Genomic DNA, 16,247 nt, shown 5'->3' with positions numbered 1-16,247 from the left:
GCCAGGGGCCTGGAGACACAGAACACGCCCTGGAGACACAGGACACGCCCTGGAGACACAGGACACACCCTGGAGACACAGGACACACCCTGGAGACACAGAACACGCCCTGGGAACACGCCCTGGAGACACAGGACACGCCCTGGTGACACAGAACACGCCCTGGGAACACGCCCTGGAGACACAGGACACGCCCTGGTGACACAGAACACGCCCTGGTGACACAGGACACGCCCTGGAGACACAGAACAAGCTGGCATCGCTGTATGTCTGATTATCACGTCCTCTTCACAACAGAATGATAGGGTTCAGGTTTAAAATCGGCAAAAAGGTTAATAAAGCGAAGTGAATTTGTGTGTGTGAATGTACGTGTGTGTGCATGCGTGCGGATGTGTGTGTGTGCATGTGTATAGTGTGTGCGTGTGTGTATGTGTGTGTGCGGATGTGTGTATAGTGTGTGCGTGTGTGCATGCGTCTGTGTGTGTGTGTGGGGTGTTTAGTGCATCAGTGCGTTTCTAGCAGCAGTAACAGTGTTCTTCATCAGCATGGCGACTGTCATGGGCCCCACGCCTCCCGGGACCGGGGTGATGAAGCTGGCCTTTTCCTTCACTCCTACAAGGAAACACAATGGACCAGTCATTCAGTGAGGTCTTCTCATCAATAGCCAATATTTAAGAGTGACAAGAATTTACTGGTACATCTATTTTCTCTTAGCTCTGTGTTCCCTGACAAAATATACAATATGTATCTACATTTTTATAAAAATGTCATTGCTGAAAATGATAGGACATACTACATGTCAGGATTTCCTGAAGAAGATAGACACCAATTTCCTTCCTGTGCATTCAGGAGCAAGCGATCTACCCTTGCTTAGCACAAATGAATGGAAGCGGATATGAACCAATAGCCTAGCTTAAAACTCCGGGAGAGGTGTTTTTGGCCAACAGCTAAGCTAGCTGATCCGTATCCGTTTCCATTCATTTGTGCTAAGCTAGGCTAGCTTGCAGCCAGATAGCGTTCTACTGAACGCACAGAGAAGAAATTGGTGTCTATCTTCTTGTCTCACTCTGGAGAAGATGGTAAGCGCATTGATGTTATAATGTTGTGTGTTCCTTTAAGTCTCTGGTCTTAAAGTGTCATAGACTAGAAACTTATGAAAACACACGCCATATGTACCTTATGCATACTGCACCTGTGTATACTGTATACTTACTTACTCATAGTATATATTTTAGATTATAGTGTCTATTGTAACTATATTTATTGTAATGCAAATATAACTGAGGGCATACAGACCCTCATCTGCACCTTGATTTATTTACACTGCCTACTTGCTCATATGCGTATACTCAGAGTTAATTATATTGTTTACACTGCCTATTTTTATTTTTCTACTGTACTATAATTTTATGACCTGTATCCAGGGCTTGACATTAACTTTTTGGTCACCAGCCACTGTGGCTAGTGGTTTTCCAAAGTCACTAGCCACTCAGCATTTTCACCAGCCAAAAATCCCTGTGCTCGCGCCCCCACCCAAAAAGTTATAAATATAGGTAATTGGGTAACTGTATGCATTTGTTTGGACATAAGATTTTATTTGAACAGAAACATCTAAAATAACATCTAATCCAAAATGTCAGTAGTGTAGTGTGTGCTAAAATAACATCTAACGCAAGGTTTCCTGACCTCCACAGGCGGGCAATAGAGCGCAGGTAAACAGCAGGTGTAACTATGACTCTCGGGAGCCAAAGGGGGGCAACTGCGATTTTGTGCGAGCTCCCACGCACGTGCCCGTATTCCGATCCTCGTGAAAATATGCACAGGGGTAGATCTCGGTCAGTTCTACAACTTCCCAATGCTCTTCCATCAGCAAAAACGTCGGGGAAAAAGTGATTTGGGTGAATTTGCGAGAGCTGCCCATATTCCGATACACGTGGAAATATTCACGGGGTAGATGTCTTTGTGGGAAAAAATTTCCCAATGCATTGTCCCGTGGGATTATGCCCCCCCCCCCCCGCGGCGATATTAATTGAGGGGCAGATTTGCGGTGATGGGGAAATGAAAAAAGGTCACCCGCCAAAGTGGCTGGTAAGAGTGACGGAGTTACACACCAATGCAGAATTCTACCCGCATTTGGCGGGTGCCGGTTGTGTTAATGTCAAGCCCTGCCTGTATCATATCTTCTACTATTACCATGTACCTGTACCTCCCCTCCCCCTCCCCCATGCTGCTATGATGCCTGCATTTTCACAAGGGGATCAATTTAAAGGAACATCTTATCTTATCTTACACTTACACAATCAGGTCTTACACAAATCATGTTACCGTGAGCTGGCACTAGGGGCAGAGTGGCAAAACTGTGAGTGAGATTGTGACATTGCCATGTCATAGAGGTACTTTGCATCTAAAGATGACTTCTGCATGGAAGAATAAAGAGCGGCAAAATCAGACAGGAAGAGAAGACAGCATGGAGTGGATCAGGCAGGAAGTGAAAACAGCATGGGGTGGGTCAGGCAGGAAGTGAAGACAGCATGGGGTGGATCTGACAGGAAGTGAAGACAGCATCGGGTGGATCAGACAGAAAGTGAAGACAGCATGGGGATGGATCAGGCAGGAAGTGAAAACAGCATTGGGTGGATCAGGCAGGAAGTGAAGACAGCATGGGTGGATCCTGGTGATTCTGAGTTTGTTTAGATTTCTTTACCCTCAAAGTCTACATCACCAATGAGGCGGAGCTTTCCTGTGGTCAGGTCCTGGATGCGGTTTATACCCACGTCGATGACAGCAGCCCCCTCTTTGACCATATCTGCTGTGATCAGTCCAGGAATACCTAGAACCAGGAACAATGGAAAGATCAACATTGGCATGTATGTGTCCAAATATCCTCAGCATTTATGTACTGTAGAAGGATTTCTCAAGATGGTAGTTGAACTATGGTCAGAATGATGAATGTGAGTCAACAAGGCTGACAAAGAATCTGACATCAAAGTATAAAATCTCGTATAAAATCTCTCTATCTCTGATCTGATACATTACTTTTAATGAATAGTATAGACTTGGACCATCATTTTGGGCTCCTTGGACGCTAATTATAATATTTTCTAGAGAGTAAACATGTCAAACATGCAGCAAATCAAGTCACTTTGCTTTAATTTCTGGCATGTTAGATGTGTTTCTTGGTATCGGATTTTAGTATCAGGGAAAGTCTCAGATACCAATATTTTATTTTAGCCTGGTATCGGACCAATATCCAATACCAAGATCGGTATTGGTGCATCCCTATTTCAAAGCTCAAATCATTGTAATATCTATGAGTAATGTGTAAAAGAAAACCAACTGACTCCGACTTGACACTCTCCCTTCTCAGAGAAAGAGTGGGATGGGTGCTGTAAGAGCCAATTTGGCTCACATTTCCATTTTTTTTACCAACCATTGTTCAACATGAAAATGGAAACTCAGGCAGTTTGTTTTTCACTTTCATCCGGGGGCATAGGCAACACATACATGAATTAATTGGTTTCATTTCATGGTGTAATTGTTATTGTAACTGAGGGGTTACAAAACCCTGACTGTATTAAAGATTGTGATAGATTAAACCACTGCTAGTTATGTACTTTAATTACTGGCCAGACAGTACATCAAATATAGATGGTGAACACCCACAAGAACACGGCATTGACAAAGAAATAGTATTTGAGGGTAATTTATTATTATTAGGCAACATTAGGTTACAGAATGAGAATTAGGGTCGCGCTTGTATGGCGAAGAATATACGTAAAGTCAGTCAATAGCATGAGTCACTAAGAATAGCAGGAATCCTACGATGGGTCTAAGTTGACACCACCTGTCGTATAGTAGCAACTAGATAGGGCAACACTGGTACCGCCTGGAGACAATGGGTTCCCTCCGGGGGTGTAAGGCCTGGAGGGTAGAGGAATGTTCGGGTACTCCGTCTGATTCAATGAGGAATAAAGAGACTCCAGGTACAGGAGTCGGTCCTTGTAAACTCCCTTGATCAGCAGCAAAGTAATAATTGTAATCCAAATGCTAGATAGCATTGATGACAGCTAGCCAGCCTCCGTCCACAAGGCCGGCCCGAGTTGTAATCCTCACGAGGTTGAATCCCAAACGACAGTGGAAATCAACGATGCTCTTCTCCGGGTACCACGTTCCAAATCAATATAATCCAACCAGTAATGGTTCTGCAATCGCCGACGCCGATTCTCCTGTGTACATGTCCAACGGTTCTCCGCCTAGGACTCCTCGGGTGTGGCCGACGTATTTAGGCCACACACCCTGGCTAAGTACACTAGCTAAAGACACGACGAACCGCTGGGTAATGCTACACACGAACGAACTGTGGCCGCACGATATACAATAAATTAACGACTATTTACTTCACATTAGATTAGGTCGAACTCGACGTTACTTTACTAAACTATTCGCACGTGGTTCTCAATGCTCTGTTAGACGCAATGTTGCTCACTTCACTGCACGTTGACTCGTGGTGAAGGTGGGTAAAGTACTGAACGTTCTCGAACTGAACTGAACTGAACTGAACTGAACTACTGCTGTGCGCACCTTGCGCTCTATTTATACTTAAGTGAATATCTAGTCCCAAACCGCAGTCTTTGTCTGGTATCAATACGCTGACTCCGGGCATGTTCTGACATGCCTGAACTTGTCTTTGAACCTGCCGTTGGGGGCTTGCGCGCTGGCGCCTGGGGGCGCTGTCCAATAGGAGAGCGAATATTACTCTGGTTTGAACGCAGGTAAAGGGATATTCCGTGTATATATATAAATAATATACAAAGTATATCAAACAATAAAGGTAGATTCTCAGTTTAATCTGGCCCTTCACAACAGCCGCCTCCTAATTAGTCCGCACCTAATTAGTTAAAGGAGACAGATTAATAGTCCAGTCAACTGCTCAATGTCTGTTGTGGGGAGTAGGGCAATCTACAAAGTCAGTGGGTCATGATCGTCATCAGGGGAGTCAGGGAGCCTCGGCAACTCTATCAGCCTCGCCACGGGTCGGGTGTAGGTCCGCCCGTGGACAATAACTTCTGCCGGTCTGACCTTTCCGTCGGCACCAGTGATCACTTTGCTTACGCGGCCGGCCGGCCACATAGCTCGGGGTAGTGACTGGTCTATGATCATAACGACTGTGTCCACTTGTAAGTTGTCTCTATACTTTACCCACTTCTGGCGGGTTTGGAGAGACGGTAGGTAGTGGAGGAGGAAACTGTTCCAAAACTTGTCAGCCAATATTTGACTGTACCTCCACATTCTTCGGCCGCTCGCTTCTTCGGGTCTGTACACCGTCTGTGGAAGCGCAGGGTCCAGCCGCACCATCAAGAGTGTGTTGGGGGTGACTGGGTCGACATCTGCTACATCACTTGAGACGTACTCGAGGGCGTTGTGCTCGCCACTTGCGACAGTCTAGATGAGTCCGCTGGAAGCGACGTACTGCTTCTCTTCCGTTCAGTATCCAATAGCGATGTCGGATCTCAGCGAAGACTCTCTCTGCCCCAGCGTGGTGCACATCCTCGTCGTATTTCTTTATGATGAGCTCAGTGACCTTGTGTCGGCTGTTGAGGACTATAGGAAACTTGATGGCATCCGTTAAGTCCGGGGCCCGTCTCAGACGACCACCCACCCTGATGAGGCCATGGGTGTCACGCTCGGGGGCCAAGTGGAGCAGTCTGCTGTCTGACGGGATTGGCTTTGTTCCCTGCAGGCAGTCTAGCTCGTCGGGGAACGAGTCTCTTTGGGCTCGCTGTAGCAGAAGGAGTTCTGCCTCTGCGTAGTTCGATGCGTCTATGTCGGTAGTGGGGGGAACCTCAGGGTGGTGCCACAGGAATGTCTTTAGCTGCGCACTCTCAAAGGTGAGGCAGTCGTCTATGTTAGGGTCAGTGGGGACTGGGGTGTGTGTCAACCCACAGAACATAGATTTCTTGATCTCTGCCTCCTCTTGACTAGCCTCCCGAGGGGTGGGGGTAGGCCACTCTTCCTCCGGGAGCTTGAGGAACTCAGGACCGTCACTGTAGATATTGTGACGTGTGAGGTCATCTAGGGACATCCCCCGTGTGATGACATCGGCTGGGTTCTGTTTCGTGTCCACGTACCTCCAGCACGCTGATCCTACCAGGTCTTGAATCTCTGTGATTCTGACTCCCACGAAGACCTTGTATCTACAAGAATTGGACTGGATCCATGTGAGTACGGTCATGGAGTCTGACCACAAGATTGTTCTTTGCACCGGGATGGTGAGTTCACGTTGGATTAACGTGGCGAGTTGCGCGCCTACCAGAGCTGCGCAGAGCTCTAGACGCGGGATCGATTGTTGCTTGCGGGGGGCTATCCTTGAGCGAGCCAGGATGAAGGCTGTGTGTATTTCTCCTCCCTCCTCTCGGGCCTGCAAGTAAGCCACCGAACCGTAGGCCACTTCCGAGGCGTCACTGAAGACGTGCAGGTCCATCTGGCACGTCTCCAGCCGCACTGTGGGTGGGAAGTAGCTCCGGCGTATGTTCACATTTTGGAGCGAGCTGAGTTCTCTCTCCCACTCTCTCCAGGTGGAAGCTAGGTGGTCGGGTATGGGGTCGTCCCAGCCCTGTTCCTTGTCCCACAGCTCTCGTACAATCATTTTCGCCCGAGTGGTGTAAGGTAGGATACACCCCAGCTGGTCGTATTGACTTGCGAGTGTTCTGTATACGCTCCGTCTGGTGGTCGGTAGAGGGGTCGACCTTCCCTGCTCCGTGGTCAGGGGTGTGTATTTGTAATGGAGCGAGTCTGTTTTGAAGCGCCAGACTAGGCCCAATGTCATTTCCTGTGCTTCACCTGGGGTGGTCGCCATCCAGGTCTCGCTGCTTGCTGCCTTTGTCTCTGGGGAGAGGCTGCGAAGTACTTGAGGGTCACTGCTGGCCCACTGCCGGAGATCAAAGCCGCCTTTGATCAGTGAGGCGCGGAGCTTGAGCAGGAGGGCTTCGGCTTCTTCTGGCGTCGAGGCGCTTTGCAGACAGTTGTCCACGTAGAAACTCCTCTCTACACTTTGTCTGACCTCCTCGTCAGCTTCAGGGTCTTCTGTCACATGTTTTTGCAGTGCGAACGTAGCACAGCATGGGCTGCATGTGGTTCCGAAGGGGAGGACCTCCCATTGGTAGATGGATGGTTGCTCATCTTTGATCCTCTCTCTCCATAGGAACCGCAGCAAGGGCTTGTCCTCCTCCATTAGTCGCACCTGCAGGAACATCCCTTTGATGTCGCCGCTGATGGCCACCTTGTCTTGGCGGAAACGTAGTAGTACGTGGAGGAGAGAGGGGCCGAGTGTCGGGCCGGGCAAGAGTTCTTTATTCAGATTCTGTAGTCCGATCTGGTAGCTGCAGTTGAATACAATGCGATTCTTGCCGTTGTGGTGGACCTTGTGGTGTGGCACGTACCAGGATTCAGTCGTCTGGTCGGCCTCTTGAATGTCAATTTTCTTTATGTGTCCCGCTGTGATCAGCTTGTCGATCTCAGCGCGGTACACAGTGGCTTGAGTGGGGTCTTTGGCTAGACGCCGCTCGGTGTTCAGTGGATATCGCTCTGTCGCTTCTTTTGAGGCGTGGAGGGTGGGCATACCCTCTCGCCTCAAGAGTGGAGTTGCGTATCTCATCACTCCGTTGACCTCAACTCTCTTTGTCTTCTGCTCGAGGAGGGCTATGGCATAAGTGTCTTCCTTTGAGCAAACGAGTTTCTTTTCATTCTTAAAGGGCATCACGTCTAATGTCCATAGCCTCTCGACGTGCTGCAAGAGGGTGGTGTCTTCTTCGTTTATCCTCGTGTAGAGACAGCGAGTGGCTGTCGGTCGGTTGGAAGACCCGGAGAGGGGGCCTTGTAGTGTCCAACCCAGGCAGGTCTCGACCGCTGCTGGACAGCCTCTGGGCCCGATGTGGACCCGGTCCGTTGGGACGATGAGGTGTGCGTGGTCGGATCCTATGAGCAGGGTCGGGGTGGCGTCGTCGATGAGCGGTATAGGTAGTTGACGTAGGTGCACGTATTTCTCCATCAGCTTTGGGATGGGGTAGGTGTACTGTGACAGGCCTATGTCGTGGCTGGTGAAGGCGTTAGTGATGCTATACTGCTTCTCGGGCTGCCCGACCGCTGCTAACGTGAAGGAGACATTTTCACCCTTTATGGTCTTCAGGTCTCTTCTAATGGTACGGATTGTCATTGTTTCTTCGCTCCCCCGCAGACCCAGCCGGGCTGCGGCGGATGCGAGGAGGAGAGTCTTTTCTGACCCATCGTCTAGGACGGCGTAAGTGTCCATGACCTTGTCCTCGTAGCTTAAGATCACTCGGACCACCTTCAAGAGCACTCGGGAGCTCCCGCTCTTCGCAGGGTCTATGTACATGACGTTCACTCTCGAGCTGCTTGGGGGTACGGGTTTCTTCTTGTTGCTGTCGTGTAGGACCTCCAAGTGGGCGCCGTCGCACTTGCTGCATCTTTTCTTTAGGCGGCACTCAGCTGCCATATGGCTGCGCGCGCAGCGGAAGCAGCGGCGGTTGGCTTTGATCCACTGACTCACCTCGTCAGCGGTCAGCTTCTTGAAGGTGTCACATTGAGACAGCCAATGTTCATTTTCACAGTACTGGCATACAATCTTCCACTTCCCCTTGGTCTGGGGGGTGCTGTGGTTCTTGTGCTGCGGCACTGACTCGGCCTGGTGCATAACTGTCACTGATCGGCGGTTATCGTTGGACCTCCGAGGTCCATCTCTTGGGCTAGATCCACTCCACACGAATGTGTCCAGTCGTAGGCTACTAACTTCCCTTGCGAGGAAAGCGGCCAGGTCTAGGAGGGATGGCTCTGGGCCGTTGGGATCACGGTGGTCTCTCTGCCGCCGAAAACGCTCTTGGCGGGCTGGAGGGAGCTTCTCCAGTATTCGCTCCACATTAGAATTTGCATACAGTTCATATCTCCCCTTCTCCTTTTGGGACCCCAGCATCCCCACGAGGGATTGTACCTTGATAGAGAGGTCATCCAGTGCTCTATTGTCTTTGGCTGGGGGGAGACGGTCGATATCCCGTATTTCTTGGATCACGTAATCCCATATGCGTCCATAACGCTGGTCGAGGGCCACCAGAGCCGCGGAGTATGGGGTGCTTGAGTTGGAATATGCCAGCGCTATGTTATGCGCTCTGGGCACCTTGAGATGCTTGAGGAGGATGGCATATTTGTACGACTCGTCGGGGACATCGGACATCATAGTCTCCAAACACATGCGTAATTCCGTGTACTGTGCTCTGTCCTCGCGCGTAAAGTCTGGGAACGTCGGTGTGCCAAGGTACGATGCCATAGATGGCTGGTACATTGGTGAGCGTAGGGGAAGAGGCCTCCTGGGCGAGTCTCCCCGTACGTGTGGTCGTGGGTTAGTACTTGGTGGGTACCAGAGGCCGGGTCCCCAGGTGCTGTTCCTCGGTGCTGACTGTACGTCAAACTCACCCGTGAGTTGGGTCGGGGGTTTGTAGTGCAGTGACTCGGGGCTGAAGTCGGGGCTGTACTGGGCCTCCTGGTCCAGAGTACGTTCGTGCTGGTGGGCTTGATATTCCTCCTCTTCCTCTTCTAGGTCCTGGAGTCTTCTAGTTAGTCTCTCGGCGACGTAGGCCGGTTCTTCCCGTTGGCTGGGTCTCGTATGGACCGGTCGGGGAGGGGGCTCGGAGACGTAGACAGGTTCCGCCTGTTGGCCGGGTCCCGGGTCGCTTTGTCGGGTAGGGGAAGGTGCCCTAGACCCTTGTCGTGATGATCTCCGGGAGCTCCGTGCGGAGAGAGCGGGTGTCGCCCTGGCGATCAATTGTTCTATCATCTGCGCCTGCAGCCGGTCGCGCTCTGCTTCGCGCTGTGCATTGGTGGCGTCGCGCTGTGCATTGGCGCGGTCTCGTTCGATGTTCTCTTCCGTCTGAAGGCGCCTCTCCTCCAGTCTTATGCGGTCGTCCTCACTCCTTTGTTGCGCCTGGAGGCGCTCTCGTTCAGTTGCAGAGTGTTCGCGCTCACTAAGGGCTTGCGCTTGGAGTTGCGCGTGAAGGCGCTCTCGTTCCGCTGCAGAGTGTTCGCGCTCGCTTAATTGTTGCGCCTGGAGGCGCTCTCGTTGTTCGCGCTCGCTCATCTGTTGAGCCTGGAGGCGCTCTCGTTCCACGGCGGAGTGTTCGCGCTCACTTAATTGTTGCGCCCGGAGGCGCTCTCGTTCCGCGGCAGAGTGTTCGCGCTCACTAAGGGCTTGCGCTTGGAGTTGCGCGTGGAGGCGCTCTCTTTCCGTGGCAGAGTGTTCGCGCTCACTAAGCGTCTTTGCTTGAAGCCGGTCGCGCTCACCCTGGAGTCGGTCTCTTTCGGTTGAGGCTGTCAGCGTGGCGATCAAGGCTTGCGCCAGTCTCTGGTCCGCCTCGCTGGGGGATGACACTGACGGAGGTGATCGGGTGCTGACAGGGCTTGTTGGAGATCTGTTCTCCTGGCGCGCTCCGAGGTCTATCTCCTGGGCGCGGTTCTCTTCTCTTGGTTGTGTGTCGGGTTCTATCCCTGGAGCGCTTTCTTTATCCTGGAGCGATCCGGGGTCTATCCCGGTGACGCTGTCTGGAGGTATAGTCACGTCATGTCCCACTTGGTCCCCCCGTGAGCTAAGTCAGTTTCGTTTGAACCCACTGGGGTCTCTACTGGCAGGGTCGCCAAGTCGATAGGATTGGACATGCTTAAACTATCCGATTTATCCGTATTTAACATCTGTTTAGATAAGCTAGGGGGTAGAACGAAAGCGAATTCCTCCAGATATGGAGGTAGCTGACGTTTGCGCTGCGGGCGTTCTAGCTTAGGGGAGCCGCTTGGAGAGTGTTCACCGCTGGCCATGTCAATATTAATATTATATTAAATATTACACTGATACCCTCCGGCTCGAAGGACCAATTGTAACTGAGGGGTTACAAAACCCTGACTGTATTAAAGATTGTGATAGATTAAACCACTGCTAGTTATGTACTTTAATTACTGGCCAGACAGTACATCAAATATAGATGGTGAACACCCACAAGAACACGGCATTGACAAAGAAATAGTATTTGAGGGTAATTTATTATTATTAGGCAACATTAGGTTACAGAATGAGAATTAGGGTTGCGCTTGTATGGCGAAGAATATACGTAAAGTCAGTCAATAGCATGAGTCACTAAGAATAGCAGGAATCCTACGATGGGTCTAAGTTGACACCACCTGTCGTATAGTAGCAACTAGATAGGGCAACACTGGTACCGCCTGGAGACAATGGGTTCCCTCCGGGGGTGTAAGGCCTGGAGGGTAGAGGAATGTTCGGGTACTCCGTCTGATTCAATGAGGAATAAAGAGACTCCAGGTACAGGAGTCGGTCCTTGTAAACTCCCTTGATCAGCAGCAAAGTAATAATTGTAATCCAAATGCTAGATAGCATTGATGACAGCTAGCCAGCCTCCGTCCACGAGGCCGGCCCGAGTTGTAATCTTCACGAGGTTGAATCCCAAACGACAGTGGAAATCAACGATGCTCTTCTCCGGGTACCACGTTCCAAATCAATATAATCCAACCAGTAATGGTTCTGCAATCGCAGACGCCGATTCTCCTGTGTACATGTCCAACGGTTCTCCGCCTAGGACTCCTCGGGTGTGGGCGACATATTTAGGCCACACACCCTGGCTAAGTACACTAGCTAAAGACACAACGAACCGCTGGGTAATGCTACACACGAACGAACTGTGGCCGCACGATATACAATAAATGAACGACTATTTACTTCACATTAGATTAGGTCGAACTCGACGTTACTTTACTAAACTATTCGCACGTGGTTCTCAATGCTCTGTTAGACGCAAGGTTGCTCACTTCACTGCACGTTGACTCGTGGTGAAGGTGGGTAAGGTACTGAACGTTCTCGAACTGAACTGAACTGAACTGAACTACTGCTGTGCGCACCTTGCGCTCTATTTATACTTAAGTGAATATCTAGTCCCAAACCGCAGTCTTTGTCTGGTATCAATACGCTGACTCCGGGCATGTTCTGACATGCCTGAACTTGTCTTTGAACCTGCCGTTGGGGGCTTGCGCGCTGGCGCCTGGGGGCGCTGTCCAATAGGAGAGCGAATATTACTCTGGTTTGAACGCAGGTAAAGGGATATTCCGTGTATATATATAAATAATATACAAAGTATATCAAACAATAAAGGTAGATTCTCAGTTTAATCTGGCCCTTCACAACAGTTATGTTATGACATGTAACAATTAGGGGCCGGTTTGTAAGAGCCAATTTACATGGTAAAGTGCCATTATGCTATATTTTATGTATTTGTTTGGTTTTACGTTGATTTCTGCCATTGTATACATTGTGCCTGCCAAGTTAGGTTCATGGCATCAGTTCCCTTTGCTCACCAGTAGGTGGCTTACCTGGCTACTTAAGGTGTAATGGGACTGATGACATGCAGGTGTGTGTGTTACCGGTAGAGAGCCAACAGTTTTGACCGTCGTCATCGTTTCATGGACCTCGTTTTGTTTGTAGTTTGTAATGTTTTGTTCATTTGAAGGTAGTAGCGTTTACTTTATATATTACATGCAAATTGTGCATATTGTTAATTGTGTGGCGTAAATAAACCCACTGAAGTATTATTGCAACGGACCTTGTGTGGACATTCTATCTTTTGATCAGACGAGTAGTCTACACAAGCCACAGACGCGTCAACTAAGTTCTAGCCGGTTTCAGCCTCCTCATGGTTTGTAGGTTTATAGTTTTTTAGTCAAGTTAATTCAAGCCTTTATAGGTGCCTCGTGGTGATTGATAGCCATTTGGCATTATATTAATACATTTTGGAAGGAAGCCAGCGTCAAGGGGATCAATAAAGGAATATCTTATCTTATGCACGCACGCACAACTCTTTATCCCAGCCCCTAGGCATTTGATCCTACCTGTCTACCTGTGAGCACACAGTGCAGGTGCACACCTCACTGTGCGGCAGTCCCGTACCTATCAACCGGTTCGATCCCTCACAGCCACTCCCCAAAATGGTGTAATATAGAAGTATTGCTTTCCCCCCACAAAACATTATTGATTAATGAATTTATAATAAAAAAAAAATTGGCAAAACAAATGTTGTTGTTTACATGTTGCGTGCATCTCTCCCATCCCTACTTCCCATGTCCCCACGTGAAATGCACCTGCTTGTATAATGACATGCTGGTGCTCTAGTGCGACATCAAGTGGCTGAATGTTATCAATAGCACCTTTAACTACTTTAAACGATAACTATTAAAACTACAGATATATTTATATAGTAACCGTTATCATCCTGGCTATGTTTTTATAGTTATTGTTGTGGTAGAGTAGGAGCACACTCTACTTATCCTGTTGGCCTCCTTATCATACTCTACTTATCATCCTGTTGTCCTCCTTATCATACTCTACTTATCATCCTGTTGTCCTCATTATCATACTCTACTTATCATCCTGTTGTCATCCGTATCATACTCTAGTTATCATCCTGTTGTCCTTATCATACTCTTAGTTATCATCCTGTTGTCATCCTTATCATACTCAACTTATCCTGTTGTCATCCTTATCATACTCTACTTATCATCCTGTTTCCTTATCATACTTTACTTATCATCCTGTTGTCATCCTACCGTATATATAAAAGAATATATAAGACATTTTCTGAGGATGAGTTTATTAATGATGTAAAAAATTTACTCTGGAATACTGTGCTAGAGACAAGGCATACAGAGGCTGCATTAGAGAAGTTTATGGAATTATTTACAGATGTCTGTGACAAACACGCTCCTGTAAAGAAGCTCTCCGTCAGAGCAATCAAAACACCTTGGGCCTAACAAAAATAATGGTTGGTTTCAGGTTGCCGACCGACCCTGCCGATTTAGGTGCGACCCAATATATTTTATGAGTTTAAAAAAAAATTATATATTAAAAAAAAAAAAAATCAGTTTTTTTTTTTAGAATAAAGTTTCATAGAAATCTTAGTCAAACATTTAGTATTATGGATATTAAACATGCTGGCAGAGTACATGCATCCATGTTGTTGTGAACATTTTAACCCTTTCACTGCCACACGACAGCCGGTTAACCCTTTCACTGTGACAATACAGAAGGTTAGCCCTTTACTATCACACAACCGACGGCGATGCTCCATCATTAGCATCATTAGCTCCGCATCCGCGGAGCTAATTTAGCATCGCCGTCGGTTGTGTGATAGTAAAGGGCTAACCTTCTGTCGTGTGGCAGTGAAAGGGTTAATTAAATAAAGAAATTCCCTATCCATAGTCGCCGTGGGAAAGAATAAAAAAAAAAATAAAAATAAAAAATTCCCTACCTACCCATGGCCAAACTGACAACCAACCTGAAACCAACTATTATTTTTGTTAGGCCTTGGCTGGATCCTGAGTTGAAAAACGGCATGAAAGAAAGAGACAGACTGAAAAAAGTTGCTATTGCATTAGAGAATCCAGAAGATTGGAAAGTTTACCGCTCATTGAGAAACAAAATAACCAAAATGAATAGGCAGAAGAAAAAACATTATTATCAAACCAGATTGGAGGAGTGTAAAGGGGATAGTAAGAGACTATGGAAAACATTGAATAAAGCTATGGGTAGAAATAAAATGGGCAAAATGCCATAATTTATTGAGTCAGATTCATCACTAAACCATTTGACATTGCAACCCATTTCAACAACTACTTTGTTTCCAAGGTAAACACAATTAGAAATCAAATGTTGCCAATGAGTGGTAAGCTGTCAGACTCTGTAATTAAAAAACATATTATGTATGACAGGAAATGCCGATTTAAATTCAGGAGCACAAGTCCAAATGATATTGAAAAGCTCCTCCTAGCACTTAAACCAGATAAACCGTGCAGTGTTGATAATCTGAATGGAAAACTGCTACAAATGTCTGCAAAATTTGTGGCTAAGCCACTATCACATATATTTAATTATGTTTTGAAGAGAGGGTCTTTCCTCAGCCTTGGAAAATAGCCAAAGTAACTCCACTACCAAAGAACTGTAAAGAGCCATTTACAGGTTCAAACAGTAGGCCCATTAGTATTTTACCAGTAATAGGTAAGTTATTGGAAGGAATTGTGTTCAAGCAGATTCAAAAGTATTTCAACGAAAACAACATTAATTCTGATTTCCAGCATGCATACAAAGTAGGATACTCTACAGGAACTGCTTTAACATCTCTTACAGATAGCTGGCTACAACTGATCGATAGGAAGTTAGTTGTGGGTTAGTTAGTTGTGCTCTTGGATTTCAGTGCGGCTTTCGACATCATAGATCATGACCTATTATTATTGAAATTACACACATATGGGTTTGAAGACACTGCCATGGAATGGATGAGAAGCTACTTGTCTAATAGACAACAATGTGTTATATTTAATGGTTCCATGTCAAATATGGTAACACTCCAGTGTGGTATTCCCCAAGGAAGTTGTCTTGGACCCCTCCTTTACTCTATATTTGTAAATGATATGCCTTATGTATTGGAAAGTGCAGGTACAGCGATTTATGCTGATGATACAACTATATATGCATCCGCTGAGAGCACAGAACAAGTGAATAAGATACTTCAGAGTGAATTATCTATGATTTCGAATTGGATAACTGAAAACAGACTAAAATTAAATGTAGCAAAAACAAAATGTCTTATACTCTGCTCTAAATATGCCTTAAGGTCGGAGCATAGACTGAGTCTCTCATTACAAGACGCTGGTATTGAACAAGTGAAGGAGGCCAAATTGTTGGGTGTAACTATTGACGAGGCACTACTTTGGTCTACCCAGATTAATAACATGGTTACCAGGATGAGTAGAAACATCTCCATAATAAGAATAAATGCTTACCTCCTAACGAATACAACAATTAAAATGGTAGTACAATCTTTAGTCTTGTCCCATCTTGACTACTGCCCAGCAATTTGGTCTAGCGCAGGGGTCTCAAACTCAATTTACCTGGGGGCCGCTGGAGGTAGAGTCTGGGTGAGGCTGGGCCGCATCAAATATTCCACAAAAAAAGGGTTTCAAGTATTCCAAAAAAAAGTACAACTGATCCAATCTTCTCAATCTTTAGCAATAACATTTCAGAACATGAACAGTTCTTCAGAACATGAACGGTTCTTCAGAACATAGGCTTCTCAGTGGTGTCAGTGGACTCATCCACAGCTATGGAAATGCACTGCATTTTTTTATTCTAT

General features: G+C 47.3%; 1 protein-coding gene across 1 annotated transcript in view; it reads right to left on the bottom strand.

Annotated features, from left to right (window-relative positions):
* Positions 1-261: 261 nt before the first annotated feature.
* LOC311243778 (bifunctional methylenetetrahydrofolate dehydrogenase/cyclohydrolase 2, mitochondrial-like) overlaps positions 262-16,247 on the bottom strand; it is a 181,389-nt gene continuing 165,403 nt past the window's right edge. Inside the window, exons 7-8 of the mRNA XM_084333121.1 lie at positions 2,705-2,830; positions 262-612 (exon numbers count right to left, since the gene is read on the bottom strand). Coding sequence (XP_084189247.1) covers positions 497-612; positions 2,705-2,830 — 242 coding nt within the window. The 3' untranslated portion in view covers positions 262-496. The remainder of the gene's footprint in view (positions 613-2,704; positions 2,831-16,247) is intronic.

The sequence above is a fragment of the Notolepis coatsorum genome (genome assembly GCF_963971535.1).
Source record: "Notolepis coatsorum genome assembly, chromosome: 1".
Lineage (NCBI taxonomy): Eukaryota > Metazoa > Chordata > Actinopteri > Aulopiformes > Paralepididae > Notolepis > Notolepis coatsorum.
Note: the sequence above shows the minus strand (reverse complement) of the source record. Positions and strands in the feature narration are given on the sequence as shown.